At 37.4% G+C, this 19618-nt stretch overlaps 1 protein-coding gene across 2 annotated transcripts; it reads left to right on the top strand.

Annotated features, from left to right (window-relative positions):
• Positions 1 to 1663: 1663 nt before the first annotated feature.
• LOC121765321 (protein TIC236, chloroplastic-like) lies at positions 1664 to 19289 on the top strand. 2 transcript variants are annotated; one of them, XM_042161416.1, is made up of 23 exons: positions 1664 to 3961; positions 4331 to 4529; positions 4644 to 4703; positions 6180 to 6284; positions 7210 to 7350; positions 7520 to 7582; positions 9418 to 9648; positions 9749 to 9832; positions 9920 to 10077; positions 10203 to 10716; positions 11596 to 11763; positions 11881 to 11940; positions 12196 to 12318; positions 13103 to 13378; positions 14446 to 14511; positions 14596 to 14727; positions 15797 to 16621; positions 16710 to 16990; positions 17114 to 17367; positions 17711 to 17949; positions 18082 to 18273; positions 18604 to 18876; positions 18971 to 19289. In XM_042161416.1, exons 1-23 carry the CDS (start codon positions 1968 to 1970, stop codon positions 19115 to 19117), a joined length of 6585 nt encoding a protein of 2194 aa, XP_042017350.1. In that variant the 5' UTR covers positions 1664 to 1967; the 3' UTR covers positions 19118 to 19289. The 2 variants fall into 2 exon arrangements, with proteins under 2 accessions (XP_042017350.1, XP_042017349.1); XM_042161415.1 differs by having other exon boundaries at positions 17111 to 17367.
• The last annotated feature ends 329 nt before the right edge of the window (positions 19290 to 19618 follow it).

The raw sequence follows: 19618 nt of genomic DNA, 5'->3' as shown, positions 1-19618 counted from the left end.
GAGTTCTTGTATCGCTGAGATAATATTCATTTTTGAGTTGTTGATTGTTGAGATACTCTGATTTTATTCGAGCTGTTCACATTTGTTTCGAGCTATGGTCGAGTTGTGTTGTTTTCCCCTTTCTTCCCCGCTTCTTTAATCCTCCCCTAGTCGCGATCAATCGTGTTTTCTATCCTTAGAAAATGCGAGCGTGACACAAGTAGTAAAAATAATAAAAGTACGAGACATGAAAGAAATTGATAAAACCGAAGGTTGAATCTTCAATCTTCAGTCTTCTCTTGCCTGGATCTGCAGAGCCTCCAATCCTTCTCCACCTCCAATCCTTCTCCATCCTACACCTTCCATCCCTCTATCTCAAAGCCTCCAATCCTTCCCCCTCTCTACACCATCTTCCATTGATAAAACCGAAGGTTGAATCTTCAATCTTCAGTCTTCTCTTGCCTGGATCTGCAGAGCTCCACTCCAATGGCTCTGAGATAGAGATTATGAATTAGGTTTGTGTATTTATAGGCTGGAGAAAGGTTTATCTTTAATGATTTCCGTGCCCTACAAGAAATGGGAGAGATTTGGACAACAATTTATTTTATTCTTTTAATTTCCGCCTAAATTCCCGTCACCTTTGACTTTACTGCGCAATGTTCGTAAAATGGTCATAACTTTCTCCACACAACTCCGATTGGGACGTTCAAGGTATCAACGTGAAGCTCTTTCGAAGAAGAAGAGAATAGTATGCATTAATCACTGATTGGACTCCAAAACTTCCCGGAAACTTGGCTTGAACTGAGGCTGTTGCACCCTGGACTTTTTGCACCTTTTCAACCTTTTTTCTGTAATTTCTCAATAAACACGTCAAAATATCAAAATATATAATATATGCAATTTAAGAACATAATTTGCATGATTGACATTTAAAACGAGCAAAATCAAGGTCTTAAGAACATGCAAAATCCGTGTTTGTCATCTCCCTCGCCACTGCTCTTACAAATTACTTATTTTTGGATTTTGAATGATAACATAACTAAATAATTGATGTGTTCCATTTAAATCTTTTGATAGTAATTAAACTTAGCCGTTAAATATTTCCCTACTACTATTGATTTACAATTAGTAAATGAAAATGTTTTCAATTGAAAGAATCATTTTATGGTCGATTCGATTTGAAAAATTAAATCTTATGATTGAATATATGTAGGAGTATTATATTTGGTTTGTGAGATCGAATCTCATAATTTAATCTAAAATGGATAATTATATGATAATGAGTCATACACTCCAACTAAAATAATCTTAAACGGATAATCATTTGATAACGAGTCATAACAACTGAACGACATCTAATTGCAATTAAATACAAGAGAAGGTCCATTATGTATGTGCCTGCATAATGGTAAGTGATTAATGTTCGAAGTCAAAAGTTTCGAATTCGAATTTACTTTAACATGATTTTTAAAATTTATGTTTATTTATTCATATGAAATGAGAAAGCTCTTTATTTTGGTTTCCTCTTTTGGGCTGTGAATCTGGGCTTCGCAACTTTTCATTCCTTCATTGCTAAATTGAAACCCAGAAACAAAGGCCCAACATCTAGATGAGGAAGTCCAATTTAGCTCAGTGTTTTGTTAAAACATAATCAGATATTTAGCTCAGATAATTAGCTAAAATTTCAAAATGAGTGTAGATCAGAATCCCCGAGGCCAAAACCTAGATGAGGAATTATCGATTTCGTGTGAATGAAATCGACGTCAAATTATCCAGAAATCAATCATCAACAGCAGAGGAAGAGTACACAGCAACACAACAGCAAGTCAACAAGCAATGCAACCACAAAACTTGTATTATTAACCACACATACGCATCTCAATTTGTGATGTTCCTTCTCCTTCTGTTTGGCGGCCGCCGCGTTCTATTTCTTCTTCTTAGCAGAAGCCGCCTGCTTGAGCTGATGAGTTTCGGAATATACTGAGGTAATGAGTCTCGAACTTCGCAGCCCGTTTATTGGGGTTCCGCTTAATTGCACTACGTTTCAAGCACGGAACACTCGAGATTATGCTTATCTTAGGGGAGCTGCGGGAAAGCCATCCAGAAATGGTCTATCGTGTAAATGTGCCAAAAAAGTTGATTTTGTATTCTATGGTAACAAATTGAAGCACTTTTGTGGGAGAAATGCTGAGCTACTTTGGAACAAGTTGGAATTGCAGAGTGGTCGAGTGATCAGTTCCGTTAGGGAGCCAATTGTGAGGAATGAGAGACTTGTCAAATTTGTGACTCCGCTATGGGAAGAGGGTTTATTTCTGTTCAGGTGCTCCGTCTTCTTTTCGGTGATATCTGGGGTGTGCTTATTGGTTTGGTATGGGCAGTCGAAAGCGAAGGTGTATGTCGAGGCCAATTTGCTGCCATCGGTTTGTGCCCTGCTGAGCGATCATCTTCAGAGGGAGCTTGATTTTGGTAAGGTTAGCAGAATCTCGCCTTTAAGCATTACTTTGGAGTCGTGCTCGATTGGGCCTCACAGTGAAGAGTTCTCTTGTGGCGAGGTTCCCACTGTCAAGTTGCGTATTCGTCCATTTGCAAGCCTCAGGAGGGGGAAAATAGTTATTGATGCTGTATTGTCCAGTCCAAGTTTGTTGGTAGCACAGAAAAAGAACTATACTTGGTTGGGAATACCCTATTTGGAAGGAGTACCACAGAGGCACTTGTCTGCTGAAGAGGGAATTGATCATCGTACAAGAACTAGGAGACTTGCGAGGGAGGAAGCCATGGTTCGTTGGGAAAGGGAAAGAGATGATGCAGCTAAATTATCTGCTGAGAATGGTTATATCATTTCGGAGTGTGAATCTGTCCTGCCCGAGGATGACTCTTTCAAGGAGCATATGGCTCGACCAACAAGGACAAGGCTAGGGACTCTCGATACTTTCCCTTATACAGATGAGAAATTGCAGTGGAGAGACCATCACTGTATGGATGCTGGTGTGGAGTATGATATGAAGCATGCTGATTTAGAGAGATCATTTGGTGCAAAAGTTTCAAGCCTTGAAAACAGCATGTGGTCCAGGATAATGCCTGGATCTATGAGGCATAAATTCAAGAGGAAGGCCAATTGTAGGGATTTATCTATGAGTAATATTACTTCTAAAAGACGACTCCTTGAGTGCAGTGCATTTGCAGCTCGTTCATTTTTCAAAGGAAAATCACTGGAAAACTCAGGAAGCTGTGCTAATGGATCTGTATGCTTTGATTCTCCTAGTATGGATTCTTCCACGAGAAGCAGTGATGACTATAGTGTTGGTGGTAGAAACGTTGAAGTTATTGAAGATTTACTGATAAACAAGGATGTGTTCGAGGCGGACTACAAACTGAAGACTGATTTTGTTTCTAGAGTAATTTTAGAAATTCCATCTAGGAATCAGATGGATAGAGCTCGAGATCCATTTCTCTTTACTTCGAAGAGACTTAGTAAATTTACAAACTCCGGTGATAAACTTTCAACAGTAAAAAATGTTAGAGGAATAAGAACCACCAACAATTGTGAAACAGTTAATGAATATTTTGAAAGAGATGATACAATCCATGCTGATGTCAGATTTGGCAAGAAGGTGAAGAATGTTGAAGGTGACATTTCAGATACTCAAGGCTTTGGTGCCTCTGATAGTTCTACTATTACTGAAGTTGATTCTTCAAGTTCATCTAGCATTTTGGGAAAAGTTGCACCAATGGGTTTACAATCGGGCCTGTCCCCTGCCCTTAAAAACATTGCTTACGTGTGGTCTCTTATACTTGACAATCCTTGGCAAAGGCTGAAGTCGGAGATCAAAGAGGGATTTGAACAAATACCCACAGAAATAGTCGACGAGATGGGTGAAGTAAATACTTCAGGCATAGAGAAAATGATTCCTGTAGTCCTTGACTCGGTACATTTTAAAGGCGGCACTCTTATGCTGCTTGCATATGGTGATGCAGAACCAAGGTAATAATATGTTGTGTGAAGTATCAATTTAAATTCCCCTTTGCTTCCTAGGCTATTTCATAAGGAATTCATCAATGTATCATCATCATGTTCTTTGGAGCCTATGATGCTTGGCTTTACTTGTCTGAAACTATACTTTTTTCGATAAAGATTTCAAAATCCTAAGCATCTTTTGAGATAGTATCCTGCTTAGCTTTTTCAATTGAAAATACATTTTTAAGGAAAGAAAATTGAAACGTTAATTATATGGTCGTTCATCCTCTATTTGAGCCGGATCATACGTTTATAGCCATGTCTTATGCTGATTTTCTTACAGATGCGGGATTCCTTACTCCAAATATTTGGTTGTGATTGTTGTTCCTTTTATAGAGAAATGGAAGTTTCCAGTGGGCATGTGAAGTTTCAGAATCACTACGGGCGTGTACATGTGCAGCTTAGTGGAAATTGTAAGATGTGGAGATCAGATTTTATGTCAGAAGACGGTGGATGGTTGTCCACTGATGTTTACGTTGATATCACTGAACAGAAATGGCATGCCAATTTGAAAATTGCAAATCTCTTTGTTCCAGTAAGTCCATTGAAAATGTGATCTTCTAGAATCTAGTTTCATTTACTTTTGAGGAGTATATGCTGTCCCCATCTGGATCAGACCATTCTAATATTTATATCTTTGTGTTTTTAGCTTTTTGAGCGGATATTAGACCTTCCGATTTCATGGTCTAAAGGAAGAGCTAGTGGCGAGGTGCTTCTCTGACTTCATAATTTCTCTTCTAAATCAAATCTAGTTACATGTGATAAGCATAAGCCCTTCATTGTGATGCTGGATTTATGCTAATAAGTAGCATTATTATTTTGTTATGTTCATATATAGAAATCTGTAGAGCCATACTACATACATCTTTATGTTTGATGTAGCATTGTAGTTTTGCATATAAAAAGCCAGAAAAGCTAATGATGTCACAGTTGCTCATAATTTCTCTTGATTCAGTTTCTTGGGACAAATGAAACTTTCCACTTTCTCTTTCTGTTTCATACATAACGTTTGTTGTTGGAGTTGTTTGAACCCATGAAGTTGCACTACTGGGTGTGGGCGGTTGATTTAAAATAAGGTTTGTTGTTTGTTAACTGAAGATAACTGCTCTGGAGCTATTGTGGAGTAAAATTTTATATGTGACTTTTGTCTTTGTTATCCCCTGTCCAACCCAGATTTTGATCAAAACAGAAGTTTGTATTTTTCCTGGTCATTGAGCATTCAACATTTCTATTGTACCAGGAAAGTTTATAGTCCACAGAATGTTCAGTATGAAGGAAAATAAGTCCATAAAATAAATTTCTCTAAGAAACAATAGTGGAGTGTCATGCTTGCAAGAACTGTGTTCTGTGTCCAGCAAAATAGTTCTTGAACTATTTTATAAATTAAGAGTGATTTGTTTACTTTTGGGCACACGATTTTAGGAGTGTTGTTTAGTGGTTAAAGAAAGAGAAAATAAAGTAGGAGATAAAAGAGTAGAGAGAAAAGATGAGGAGAAATAATAAAGTAACATAAATAAATAAAAAAGTTTTTTCCAAAAGGGACATGCATCACTTTAGTTGTGACAGCCCAAAAAGGAATACGAATCACTTGAGGTGGGACGGAAGGATTATATTTTTTATAGGGTTGTTTATGTATATATGTATGATCATCAGTCTGAAACTCTTCCCCCCCTTGTACTTCTTATTGGGTCCAGAAACTGTTTGATGGTAATTTTCCTTTTCATGGGGTTAGTTTCTTGATTTAAGTTTGTCATAGTTATATTGTGTACGTCATGAAAATCACTGGTTCGTTTGTCCATTTTCTAGTAAGCTGTATGCTAAAGTGGGTTGAGTTCATCTTATTGAAGTGCTCAATAGTTTAATCCCTTTCCTATCAATTGACAAAGCTTATGCATACCTACTTATGCACTGACCAGACATCCAGTACTCTTCTGTTGTTTCATTATTACTTAGCAGACTCTTCAGAAGACACCAAATACAAAACTAGATTGTCTTAAAGTTATAATTCCAAAATGTCACGTCAAAAGATATTTAGGGTCATTTTTGTTTATTTAGATTGCCATGTCCTATGACATTTCTCCCAACTGGTTCATGATTATAAAATTTTCTTGGAAAGAAAGTTCTGCCACAAGATGTCATAAAATCTGATGAATGTTATCTGAGCTTGTACATCGGTTGTTAACAGATTCACATATGCATGTCAAGAGGAGAAAGCTTGCCTAATCTTCATGGTCAACTTGATGTGACAGGGTTGGCCTTTCACATATATGATGCTCCATCAGCATTTTCTGTACGTTGCTACTATTTATCCCTGTCTTTTTTTTATTACGTCTCTTCTTTCTTGGACTGTTTTAGGATTGTATTTGTTCATCAGATTAGAAAACATCATTACAGCTGTGTTACGGTGCTCAGTGGTGGTCATGAAAAATTATTGCATTTGCAGCAGATGCATGATCAGCCTTCTTACATTCTCGATCTTAATATTTGTTATCTTTGATAAGAAGTTACTACGAAATTAATTATGTCACATCTTCCAAGAGGATTTTATGGTTTAGATAAGTTGAAGCTCGTCGTATTCATAGGGTTAATTATTCTAAATGTCCTTCCGTCGAGCCTTATTTGTTTTGCTATGATTGAGACATGTCTACCATTTACTCCTATTCCTAAACAATAATATAACCAACCTCCTGTGGAACCTTCCGTTGCACATCTATGTGATTAGTGGTCAGACCAGATTGTCTGTGTAAAATTGTAAATAGAAAATACATATAAAGAACTTTGAATTCGGTAAATTAAATTTAACCTGCTGTGTTTGAGTATCATCTTATGAATGGAAAATAGCACCACAAGATCGACATGCTACTGCTTAAACTTCTTAAGTTCTACTCATACTCCAGTTGTTGTAGATCTCTCATATTAATCTCAGGTGTAGCTTAAAATATTAGTTACTTTCTCGACTATCATTCTACATTCTGTCGTGTCAGATGAATGATTCCTCTATTGAGAGTGAATGATCAATAGTACCTCATGTCAATTTCTTTAAGTACATGATATGACCTGGTATTTCTTATGATTGCCAATTCCATGATATGAAGATTCAGAAGAGAAATTTGAGTTGTTTCATTGCTTATGTTTCTATTATTGTCGTTGTTGAAGTATCTTTTCCTACCTGCTGTATGAATATTTTAAAGGTTATAGGCCACTATTGTGTACAGGATGTTTATGCAAGCTTGTTTTTCCGAGCCCAGCGGATATTTTTGCATAATGCCAGGGGATGGTTTGGTGATATTCCATTAGAAGCATCTGGGGATTTCGGCATTGATCCAGAGCAAGGGGAATATCATGTAATGTGTCAGGTATATCAATCTCTTTTATTGATCAGAATACTGGATACAGTTTTAATAATCTGATTGATGCGCTTTGGAACTGAGTGTTGGGATTTGCATTCTCTGGAGCGGTGTTTATGTGCTTTCCTCTAGAAAGCAGAAATTATTGACAATGTGATGCTTCATGTTTGCATTGCAGGTTCCATCAGTAGAAGTAAATGGTTTAATGAAAACATTCAAGATGAAGCCGCTGTTGTTTCCGGTATGTGTCTCAATTTTTCTCTAAATGATTAAATTCATTAGTCTTTTGAATATTGATGCCTTTCTTCTTTCTGTTTGTCTTTATAAATATATGTTTGTTTGCACAACCACTAATTGCTACGAAAAGCTTGTTCTGAGTTCTGAATTTCCAGAATAGAGCAAGTAGTATGATATAGGAATTTCCCAATCTGTTAAGCTTCACCAAAATACCAGATATTTTTACTGATGGAGTGTAATCATGTTGCTGTTGTGTATATATGGCTGTGGAATGCACAGCGTTTGCTTTATTGGTTGTTTTTGGTTTAGATCTTTCAAAATCTAAACCAATTATACCTTGATCATCAATAATTGTTATGTAGTGTGTGAAAAAATCAACACGGACTACTTTAGAATCTTCAGGATTATCTACACGACTACATGGCGATGTTAGGTTGTGCTTAACTCCACTTATGGTGTCATATGACTCTTATCATAGAGATGTAGCTTGTGTATGTGACTCTGATAGAGTGAGCATGTAGAACAAAGAAGAAAGCAGAATACTGTCTGCTCCTCTAAAGGGGCCAGGAAGACGCGCCAATCTCAACTAAATTCATTAATGATGATGATCCATAATAACAGAAAGGAGAACAAAAGTATAGACTAACAAAACCCTAATCCCAGGCCCATGCAAAACAGGCTTCATTCCTTTACTTGAACACTACATAAACTGAACACTACATAAACTGACTCCAAATAATAAAGGAAATACTCTTAATTAATTTTTTGCTACTGTGTGATTCCTGCGAGTGTAAACCTTCTAGGGACACACTCAATCTCACCTGGACAGCTCCTATGTGTGTTCGGCCATGCCCCTGCCGCACAAGGTTTTGATGCCGAGTTTCTATTTTTTTGTGGGTTCTAGACCTCTAGTCGTAATTGTTCTACACATTGCTGCTATTGACTTGTGCTGTGCCCACTTGATATAAAATATTGGATGCCCACTGCAGTTTGGACATGGCAGATTTGGTATATTTTTTACATAGCCTTTCCTCAAGGCTGTTTCAACAGCGAGGAAATTGATAGATATACAATGGATTAGTTAGTACTATTAATTAGATATTTCTTTAGTCCTTGAACGTATTTTATTGTCGAGTCTTTTATTATTATGTATATTTTTTCTGATATTAAGTTTTTGGATTATATTATTCTTGAGTCAAGCCCATAAGTATATGGACCTAGGGTTTCTCTAGAATTTCGTCAGTTTCCCTTTTCATAGGACTATGGTTTCCTAAGCTTCATCATCAAGAAATATAATCTATAGTTCCACAAATACTTTGTGGCCTAGAGGAGAATTCAGTTCTTTTATCTGTAATTTCGTTGGTTTCATATTCTCAATCACCTTACCTCTATCAGATTCTAGGTCCCTGAAAGTAAACACTGAACTGTAGCACAAAGACTCCCGTCTCTACCACTACTACACCTAAATATTCTGTGTTGTTACCTTTATCAAAAGTAAGCAATCGTTACTCCATAGTCCATACCCCTATTTCCTCATGAAGTCAACCTAATAACCATCACCTGTTTGCATTTGCAAGTACGTATGCATAGTGCTGAAGTACATGCATAATAGTTTATGCATAAACTTGGTTTACGGACTCATGTATCTATCTTCTGTTTGTTTTCATGCATTATTGACTATCTTTCGCGCTAATTGTGAGAACTCGCCTTTTAGATACTCCTGGATTGATTTTTCTCTGAGCATTGTTCTTGGTCTATTTCCATTTCCTGGTGCCACTTTATTGAGGTTGGCCCTCTCGTTTTTCAAAACAAACCTAATGAGTTTTCACCATTCGCCAGCTGGCAGGATCAGTAACATCTGTGTTCAACTGTCAAGGCCCATTGGATGCTCCTGTTTTTGTTGGGAGTGCATTGGTCTCGAGGAAAATTATTCATTTATCTGCCGATTCTCCCCAATCAGCTGCATATGAGGCAATGGTGATTAATAAAGAGGCTGGAGCAGTTGCAGCTATTGATCATGTTCCACTCTCCTATGTTTCTGCCAATTTTACCTTTAACACTGATAATTGTGTGAGTAATTATTAAATAGTAATCCGTGGCTCATAGTTTGACAAAGTTCTCTATCTTTTTTCTAACAACACATGCTCATTTTCCCTCTTGCATATGGTAGGTCGCTGATCTGTATGGAATCAGAGCTACACTTGTTGATGGTGGTGAGATTCGTGGAGCTGGGAATGCATGGATTTGTCCTGAGGTAGAAGTATAGTTAGTTTATTTTCTTCCTTACATTACACTTAGGTATTTCGGGTTTGATCTAACATTAATAAGTGTATTATTGTAGGGTGAGGTTGATGAGACAGCAATGGATATTAACTTTTCAGGAAACTTGTGCTTTGACAAAATTGTGCATCGCTATATACCTGGTTACCTCCAAACTATGCCATTTAAGTTAGGGGATCTGAATGGAGAAACAAAAGTTTCTGGCTCATTGTTAAGACCGTAAGATTTCATGCTGTCTCCTTGTGTAAGTTGATGGAATCAGCTATCTTGTCTAGATAGGCTGATATTTCCTGGAGATGTTTGTTCACAGGTTTTGTAAATGTGAAATTTCTTTATGGATGTAGGAGATTTGATATCAAATGGATTGCTCCGAAAGCGGAGGGGTCACTTTCCGACGCCCGTGGAGATGTGATTATCTCACACGATCACATCTGTGTTAGTTCTTCATCTGCTGCTTTTGAGTTGTACACAAGAGTGCTAACATCATATCCTGATGAAAACCAGTTATGCTGGAGAAAGAAAGTGGTTAACATGCCTTTCTCTGTGGAAGGAGTTGAATTAGATCTACGGATGCAGAATTTTGAATTTTGCAACTTGGTTTCTTCCTATACATTTGATTCTTTGAGGCCCATTCATTTGAAAGCAACTGGAAAAATTAAGTTTCAAGGGAAGGTCAACAAGAATTCCCACAGCCAAGTTTCGCAGTCTGATACAAACTCAGAAATGATACCAAAGGAAGGTGATGATAATGAAAAAAGTATTTCTGGTGATATTTCAATCTCAGGTCTAAAACTCAATCAATTGATGTTGGCTCCTCAACTAGCTGGAGTGCTCAATATAACATCTAAGGGTATGAAGGTTTGTCTCACATCCATTTGCTTGATGAATAGTTATTGTTTTAGGCTTAATTATGTTTTTCGTCCCCAACTTTTAGCATTTTCTATAGCGAATGATGCTCCGTCAATTCTATTTATAATTTTGTTGAATTAAATTTCAATTTTTATTAGAGGACTTATGTGATGTTGCTGATGTTAGGGACTTGAGTGATGTTGTTGATGTTAGGGGCTTTGTGATGTCGCAAATGTTAGGTTGATATCTTAATTATTATTTTTTCCCATAAAACGTCTTTTAGTGAGTCAGGTGGGTCTCAAAGAGAAATGCTAAATCTGTTGTATTAGAGGACTGATTCATTGTTCCGTTGCCAGATTATGTTAAGAGGAACATAAATTAAATTTTTCGCAAAGTTGAAGGGTCTCAAAGAAAAATGCTAAATGTTTTGTATTAGAGGACTTCTGTGATGCCGCAAATGTTTGGTGGAACTTCTTTCTATTGTATAGCGATGCCATGTAACTGGTGAGGGGTTCAAAAATCCACCTAAAAACCCAGAGAGCCAACCCAATGTTCCATGACTGAATGATGACAAGCGAGACGTGAATCAAATTATATTCTTTGAGAGAAAAAATTAAGCTGCGAACATTTTTTTGGAAAATGCTAAAAAAATGCTAAAAGTTGATGACACAAAACATCATTACCCGCATTCGGCATTTCTTTTTAGTAAGCCTTCAAGACTCAGTATGTTGGCTCTAGATACTCATGCTTAAAATGGGATTAGCTCTGACATGTGGCTGCTAGCTCAAGTAGATGGAGGATGTGTTTAGATAATGAGTTTCTTCTCCATATTTGAAGACAAAAATACCGATAAATCTTCCAGTATCTCCCTTTTTACCGGTCATGCAGTTGGATGCTACTGGTCGGCCAGATGAAAGCCTTGCAGTTGAAATTGTAGGACCTTTGCAATCCACTTCTGAAGACAATCTTGCGGGAAAATTGCTCTCTTTTTCTTTGCAGAAAGGTCACCTGAAAGCTAATGCCTGTTATCGACCACTGCACTCAACTACCTTAGAGGTCCATTCTACTGTTTCCTAGTAACTTCCTTTTCTTTAACTTATATTTCCTCGTGACTTTTTACCATGCACAGATTTCCTTGATACTTATACAATGTGTTTTTCCTTGTGCAATCAGGTTCGCCATTTGCCACTGGATGAGCTGGAGCTAGCATCACTCCGTGGAGCAATTTCAAGAGTAAACTTCGTTTAGTTATCTTTTTAAGTTTGCATATTAACTTTTCCAGAACTTGCCTAGGTTATTGGTTTTTTCTTTTATTTGCTTACCTGTGTTACTGAAAAATGTTTGTTAGATTTGACTGGATAAATAGCAGTCTCAAAGTGGAAAAATGCAAAGTGTTAGTCCCACACGAAGTTTGTCAATAAGTACTTATTGTGTATGTTAAGCAGAACCTCTTATCTTTTATTTTTATTAAAATTTTCCCATTTTTAGGCCGAGCTGCAGTTAAATTTTCAAAAACGAAGGGGACATGGCGTATTATCTGTTCTTCGCCCAAAATTCAGTGGTGTGTTGGGTGAAGCTCTAGATGTGGCTGCCAGATGGAGTGGGGATGTGGTTAGTACCTTTGTCATATCTATTTCAAATTCTCTGGTTTTTGTTTTAGATCTTCACGTCAAGGACTAGCAACAGTTCTTTGATTTTACTGCAACTTTTGGTTAAGGATATTACTGTTGGCAATAGCTCCACTGAAGACATTAGGTTGTTGTAAATTTGTAATGTTTAATTATAAGCTTATTTTTAACATATCAGAACTCCATCTTAGATGAGTTGGAACTGTGAGTTTGCTATTATCTACTTAATGGAGAACATAATCACCTCCCCCCATGATAAGACAAGGTATAGACTTTTGATATGCATTGAGAAATTTTGAGAAATTTAAAAAAATGGAGTTGTGCTGATAGTCTTAATACTTTTCTTTTGTCTTCGAGAGGGTATAAGATTCTCTTTTAGAAAACCTGAGAATATTGCAAACCTCATGTATGCTTTATCAGGTCAAGTTTTGCTGGCCCCCGGCAACAAGTTGCATTTTGAATTTTTCCTTGAGGCAGACTGTGTTCTCATAAGAGGAGCATAGTAATATCTCATGAATTCGTTATTTGTAATAACATAATATGATTGAATATAAGACACAGGTTCGCTTTGTCTGTGTTAATCCTTGGGCTTACTGATGTAGTTGAATTGTTTTGCTTTGAACTGTACACCGTACTGATTTTATGGATTGGTTGATTAAAAAATCTCATATTGCATTGCTGAAGGAAGCATTATGCTGTCTTTTAGTCCACATAAATAAAATAAGATGGTTGATCATATTTGTTGCTGGTCTATTCGTATTTGATAGATCACAGTTGAACAAGCAATCTTGGAGCAGAGCAATAGCAAATATGAACTGCAAGGGGAGTATGTATTGCCTGGTTCCCGCGACCGAAACCCGGCTGGAAAGGAAAAAGGCAGCCTGTTTCAGAAAGTAATGACCGGTCATCTTGGGAGTATGATCTCTTCTATGGGTAGATGGAGAATGAGATTAGAGGTCCCTAATGCTGAGATTGCTGAGATGCTTCCGCTTGCTAGGCTTCTTTCTCGAAGTTCAGATCCTGCTGTTCAATCTAGATCGAAGGTTGGGGCTACTTTTGTGATATCTCAAAAGATTAATTTGTGTTAAACTGTCTCACTGCTAACTGTGAGAGCAGCCCTGCCATCTCTGCCAGAAACTTAATTTACTTATTTGGTGACATGCATGCCCTAAACTCGTTAAGCAGTGATTTAGTCATGGTAACTGTATTTGAATAGATGAACTTATGTATTTGCTTGCATTGGTTTGGAATTGGCTCCCGATTTAGGGACTTCAGAGGATTTATCAATCTTAGTTTTTTGCTTTTGCTTTGTACTCCCTCGGTCCCCAAAGAATATGCACTTTGGGTTCGGCACGGGTTTTAATGTAAAATTGGTAAAGTAAGATAGAGGTAGAGAGAAAAAGTAATTAAAGTATTGCTAGTGGAGAATGGGTCCCACCTCTTAGAGAGAAAAGACTTTCTATAATTGGAAAGTGCATATTCTTGTGGGACGGACTAAAAAGGAAAGAGTGCATATTCTTATGGGACGGAGGGAGTATTAAATTACCACCACATCTAAAAGCTTAACACTGTTATTTAGTTTTTTGCTACTTTCAAAACTCTCTGTGCAGACATGTTACTTTGTATTAGTCTTTGCACATGAAAATCATTTATTAATTGGTAGGAGTTAAACTTTAAGACATGGGTTTTTGCTTGGCTTGGAATGATCACCTCATCTAGATGCTCTTAAGTTGTTAACGAGGTATACCGTTTACATTTGTTCTCTTTAACCAATTTGATGGATATCAAATGAAAAACTAGTGTCAATGGACAGTATTAAACATGAAATTTTGAAGCTGGTTTACTGAGTTCATAACTGTAGACTGATACCATGTTCTCTTGATGTTGACTCCTTTCTGTTATTTGAATTGTTTGGAGGAGTTTCTTGGCCTCATGATACTTTTGCAAGCCTCGATTGTGAAATAACTGGTCTAGCTTTTATCAGTAATAGCAAATTATCCCTTTACCCTATTGATTCTATTTCCTATTTTGTTTCCATTCCTTTTTCTAGTCTAACAATACACTTGATGAGTTGGACAGTTTTTAATGTCCATGTCCTTTTCTTATACAGGATCTTTTCATACAAAGTTTGCAATCAGTTGGAATATGTGCCGAAAATCTTAAAAAACTGCTCGAGGTAGTTTTAACTTACTTAAATAGTGTTTCCTTGCTCCTGTTCGTATTGTTCTCAAATTTTATCTAATTTTGTGAAACCTTAAAGGAATTTCATGGTCATTGTGCCACATCGTATGAAGTTGTACTGGACGATTTCGACCTTCCCGGTTTAGCTGAACTTAAAGGTCGCTGGCGTGGCTCTCTGGATGCAAGCGGGGGAGGCAATGGGGATACAATGGTAATAACTCTGACAATTTCCACCTTGTGCTGGAGCCTGGAGATGATTATTCTGAAAACCTTTTTATTTGTTGAATGCTCATTTACCTTGATTATCTTCATCGATGTATTGGTGAATCTTAACTTTCATGTGTGTGATAACTGTGTAAAGTTCTTTTCTTCATTCAGGCTTCCCATCCAAGTTTGTAACTAAGAGCTTCTTTGATATTGATCAAAAGATATGGACAAGAAGTAGATTAGTTTAGGATTTCTCTTTAATCTAGAATTTATCTTTATGTTTGGATTTTGGAGTCTAGTTATTAATTCAAGTTTATCTCTAGTTAGGATTTATTTTCAATTGCAAGTAGAATTGGATTGGGTTTGTTTTTGTAGATTTAGTTTGAGTAGGAGTCTTGTGAAAGTCTATAAATTCTTCTCACACATTTGAAGAGAGCTATCCAAGGGATCAAATAGATGTGTCTAGCAAGTGCTGTGAGGTTGGACTTTTGCCTTTCTTGGATAAGAATTCGCCCCTTTCGTTTTATCTATTCTAGTTGCTATCTTTCATTCTGTTATCTCCAGATCACATTATTTTACGTTGGGCAATTTATCTTAATTCATTCAGCCCATTTTATCATGCCATGCCTCTAGTGAGATATGTTTCGTATGCATCCATTTTATTAAGTGCCTTCCCTGCACCCACCTCTATTACTCCGGCAACCTGTGTTATTTCTTGTGGCTCTACAAGCAGCTAGTCAGTTCCAGAACCTTTTGCTCTATATCATTCTTCTTGCCACTTTTTAGCTCAGAAGCATATATTATTCATCGATCTTCACTCTGCTGATTCCTTTTAATAATTAAATTAGCCTCAAGTTCCATTATCAAAATCTTGTAATTCTGTTTCTATGCATTCTCATCAGTCATGGGTCTCCTGCTTTACTTTACATATAAAACTTTCTAGTGACTATTTAGCATAGTTGAAGGATGTTCACAAGGAACTAACTGCAATAAGATTCCTTTCTCCCAGTTTGAGCGGCTGATCCATGCCAATTTTTAACCACATAACTGATTTTTCTTCCTGTCTACATCAGGCTGATTTTGACTTTCATGGAGAGGAATGGGAGTGGGGAACATATAATACCCAGCGTATTCTAGCAGCTGGTATGTACAGCAACACTGATGGTTTGCGTCTTGAGAAAATGTTCATCCAGAGGGACAATGCCACGGTTCATGCAGATGGAACGCTATTGGGCCCTAAGACAAATTTGCATTTTGCTGTTCTAAATTTTCCTGTCAGCTTGCTTCCAACTTTTCTTCAGGTTATCGAGAATTCAGCTACCGAAGCTGTTCAATCTCTTAGGCAGTTATTAGCACCGATCAGGGGTATCCTTCACATGGAAGGTGATCTTAAAGGCAATCTTGCAAAACCGGAATGTGATGTCCAAGTAAGGCTCCTGGATGGGGCAGTTGGGGGAATCGAACTTGGGAGGGCTGAAGTTGTGGCATCTCTAACCCCAACCACCCGCTTCCTATTTAATGCTAAATTTGAACCCATTGTTCAAAATGGCCATGTACATATTCAAGGAAGCATTCCTCTATCTCTTGTACATAGCAATATGCTGGAGGAAGAAAGTGCGGAAAGGGATAGAAATGAAGCCTCATGGATGCGAGATTGGGACAAGGAGAGAAATAAAGCATCTGGTGATGAGCAGAATGATCGAAAGGGATCCAGAGATAAAAGTCAGGAAGTTTGGGATACGCAATTGGCAGAAAGCCTCAGAGGTTTAAACTGGAACTTGCTGGATGCAGGAGAAGTTAGGATAGATGCTGATATCAAAGATGGTGGCATGATGTTGCTTACAGCTTTATCACCTTATGCTAATTGGCTCCATGGCAATGCTGAAGTTATGCTTCAGGTTGATACAGCTGTTCATAACTTATGTTTATTTAACAGAATACAGTACTTGACATCTTTATATTGATTGACTTTTCACTTTTTTTCAGGTAAGAGGCACTGTAGAACAACCGTTACTGGATGGCTCTGCCTATTTTCACAGGGCAACTGTGTCTTCACCTGTGCTCCGGAAACCAGTCACCAATTTTGGAGGAACAGTGCTTGTAAATTCAAATAGATTGCGAATTCACTCATTGGAAGGTAAAGTTAGCAGAAAGGGGAAATTGTCACTAAAAGGGAATCTTCCGTTACGTACAAGTGAAGCATCTATCGGTGATGGACTTGACCTAAAATGTGAGGTTCTGGAAGTGCGTGCTAGGAATGTCTTGAGGTACTTTTTGTTCTAAATGACAGGGCTTCTTCCTGTCATGGTTTTCAGTCGGGAATCTATGTGTGTTTATTGTGCGTTTCTTTCCCTTAATCTGATCTAGATAAATCTTGTGTATTAAAGTAGTCAGGTGGACTCTCAGTTGCAAATATCTGGGTCAATTATGCAACCAAACATATCTGGAAAGATAAAGATAAGCCAAGGAGAAGTTTATCTGCCACATGACAAGGGTAGTGGAACTGCACCGTTCATTAATGATACAGTAAATGAACCAAGGCCTCCAGCTGGTGCATATGGTCGCATGGTTGCTACAAAATATGTTTCACGTTTTCTCAACCTAATACCAGCATCATTAAATAACCCTTTCCAGCTTTCACCTGGTGAGTTTGAGTTCTGAGATTTTGTTGCTGGGGTCTTAAAACTTTGAATCAGTGTAATTTCTGCTTTTATCTTAGCCTAAAGATTTCCATTAACATAACTTTTTAGAGAAAGTTGCTGCTATCTATTATTACAAGGAAATGAATGTATTTTTATTGGAAGGACATTTTATTGCACCTCTTAGATTTAAAGTACTAGTTTAAAGCTGTTACGTCTTATGGTTTGACTAAATAAATTCCAAAGAGACTTTGGTACCTATATCATGCTATATCAAAGTTATTCATGCAAATAAGGTACCTTAAAGCTGTTATATCTAATGCTTTGATTAACTATGAGTATTTGCAGCCGAACATGATGAAGCTGAAAAGGAGATGGTGCAGGTAAATGGTAAGCCGAAGCTAGATATTCGCCTTTCGGACTTGAGGATTGCTCTTGGGCCTGAGTTGAGGATAGTTTATCCTTTGATACTTAATTTTGCTATTAGTGGAGAGCTTGAATTAAATGGTCCAGCTCATCCAAAATGGATTAAACCAAAAGGGGCTTTAACATTTGAGAATGGTGATGTGAATCTTGTCGCAACTCAGGTAATCTTCATATACTTTTGGAAGTTGCTGAAGTTGCTGGTGCAATTCGGTGGTATTTTATGATCTATGAATGATATTATTAAAATGTTTTGATGTGTGTTATTTATTTAATTTTTTGTGTCCTAAATCTAGGTGAGGCTTAAGAGAGAGCATCTTAACGTAGCAAAATTTGAGCCTGACAATGGACTTGATCCTGCGTTGGATCTAGCCCTGGTAGGATCAGAGTGGCAGTTTAGAATTCAAAGTCGAGCTAGCAAGTGGCAGGAAAAACTGGTGGTGACTTCAACACGTTCAGTGGAGCAAGATCTCCTTTCAACAACTGAGGTAAATCCGATGCCGAAATCTCAAGTTCTTATGAAAGATTGTAACGAGCACATTATCCAAACTTGTATTGCACTTTCATGGGAAGGAATAAATGGTCTATTAACATAGTGCATGTAGATGTGAGTGGATGACTAATTTCTTTCTGCTGTCATACACTAATGCATTTTTATACCTGGTGTCTCCGTGTCATCAGCCAGTGTTTCTTGATGCCGGAATTTGTTGCTATGCACTTTCTGTCAACACACCCTTTGCTTCCTTGGATAACTTTATGCTGAATTATGCATATCTGTCAGCATCTGAGAAACTGAGCTGTTTTGTCTAATTGAACAGGCTGCTAGAGTCTTTGAGAGTCAATTAGCTGAATCAATATTGGAAGGTGACGGCCAGCTTGCTTTCAAGAAGCTTGCTACTGCAACGCTCGAGACATTAATGCCAAGGATAGAGGGCAAGGGAGAATTTGGACATGCACGATGGAGACTGGTGTATTCTCCTCAGATTCCCAGCCTGCTCTCAGTTGACCCCACAGTCGATCCTCTTAGGTCTCTAGCTAGCAACATCTCGTTTGGAACGGAAGTTGAAATTCAGCTTGGAAAGCGTCTTCAGGTTGGTTTCACTTTCTCAAACTAAAAATAACATATGCTATTCAACACGGTCTTGTTATTGCGTTTCAAGAATTTACTGATCTATTTGAATGCAGGCCTCTGTTGTAAGGCAGATGAAAGATTCGGAGATGGCTATGCAGTGGACGTTGATCTACCAGCTGACAAGCCGTCTACGGGTACTGCTACAGTCGGCTCCATCCAAACGTCTTCTGTTTGAATATTCTACAGCTTCACAGGACTAGGATAATACTCCATTATACCATAGAATTTAGCTAGGTAGGGGAAGTAGGCCTTCAGTTCCAAAGCTGATGAATGTGCATGAATAGTCTTATTCTTTGACAGTGTATATTCATTTCTTGTAAATATTGATTCTTTGCTCAAATGAAATGAATTCATATATTTATAGGTTCCAAATATAAGCATTCTTTTGTTTTCCTTTTTTTATGATCTGAGATTTCGTAAGCATTCTTGATTGCATTACAGTAGCAATAAAATAGGGGCTGTATCCAAAATATGGTTTATTTAAAATTACTATCAAATGTTCAATTTTTAAGTTTATTGAATATTTATTGTTTGGGTAAAGATCTGCTGCCTACCTTATTTGAGCATAACGTGAGCGCCTAAATCCAAGTCAGCCACATTCCTTATTTTATTCCTTATTTTTAGTGTTTCACATAATTGCATCATTTGTTTCAATTCTTTCTATTATTTTTTAATGACCAATCTTTTAATTTATCTTTTTG

Source organism: Salvia splendens, chromosome 14 (genome assembly GCF_004379255.2).
Source record: "Salvia splendens isolate huo1 chromosome 14, SspV2, whole genome shotgun sequence".
Taxonomy (NCBI): domain Eukaryota; kingdom Viridiplantae; phylum Streptophyta; class Magnoliopsida; order Lamiales; family Lamiaceae; genus Salvia; species Salvia splendens.
The sequence above is the reverse complement of the archived record's forward strand: the minus strand, read 5'-3'. Positions and strand labels throughout refer to the sequence as shown.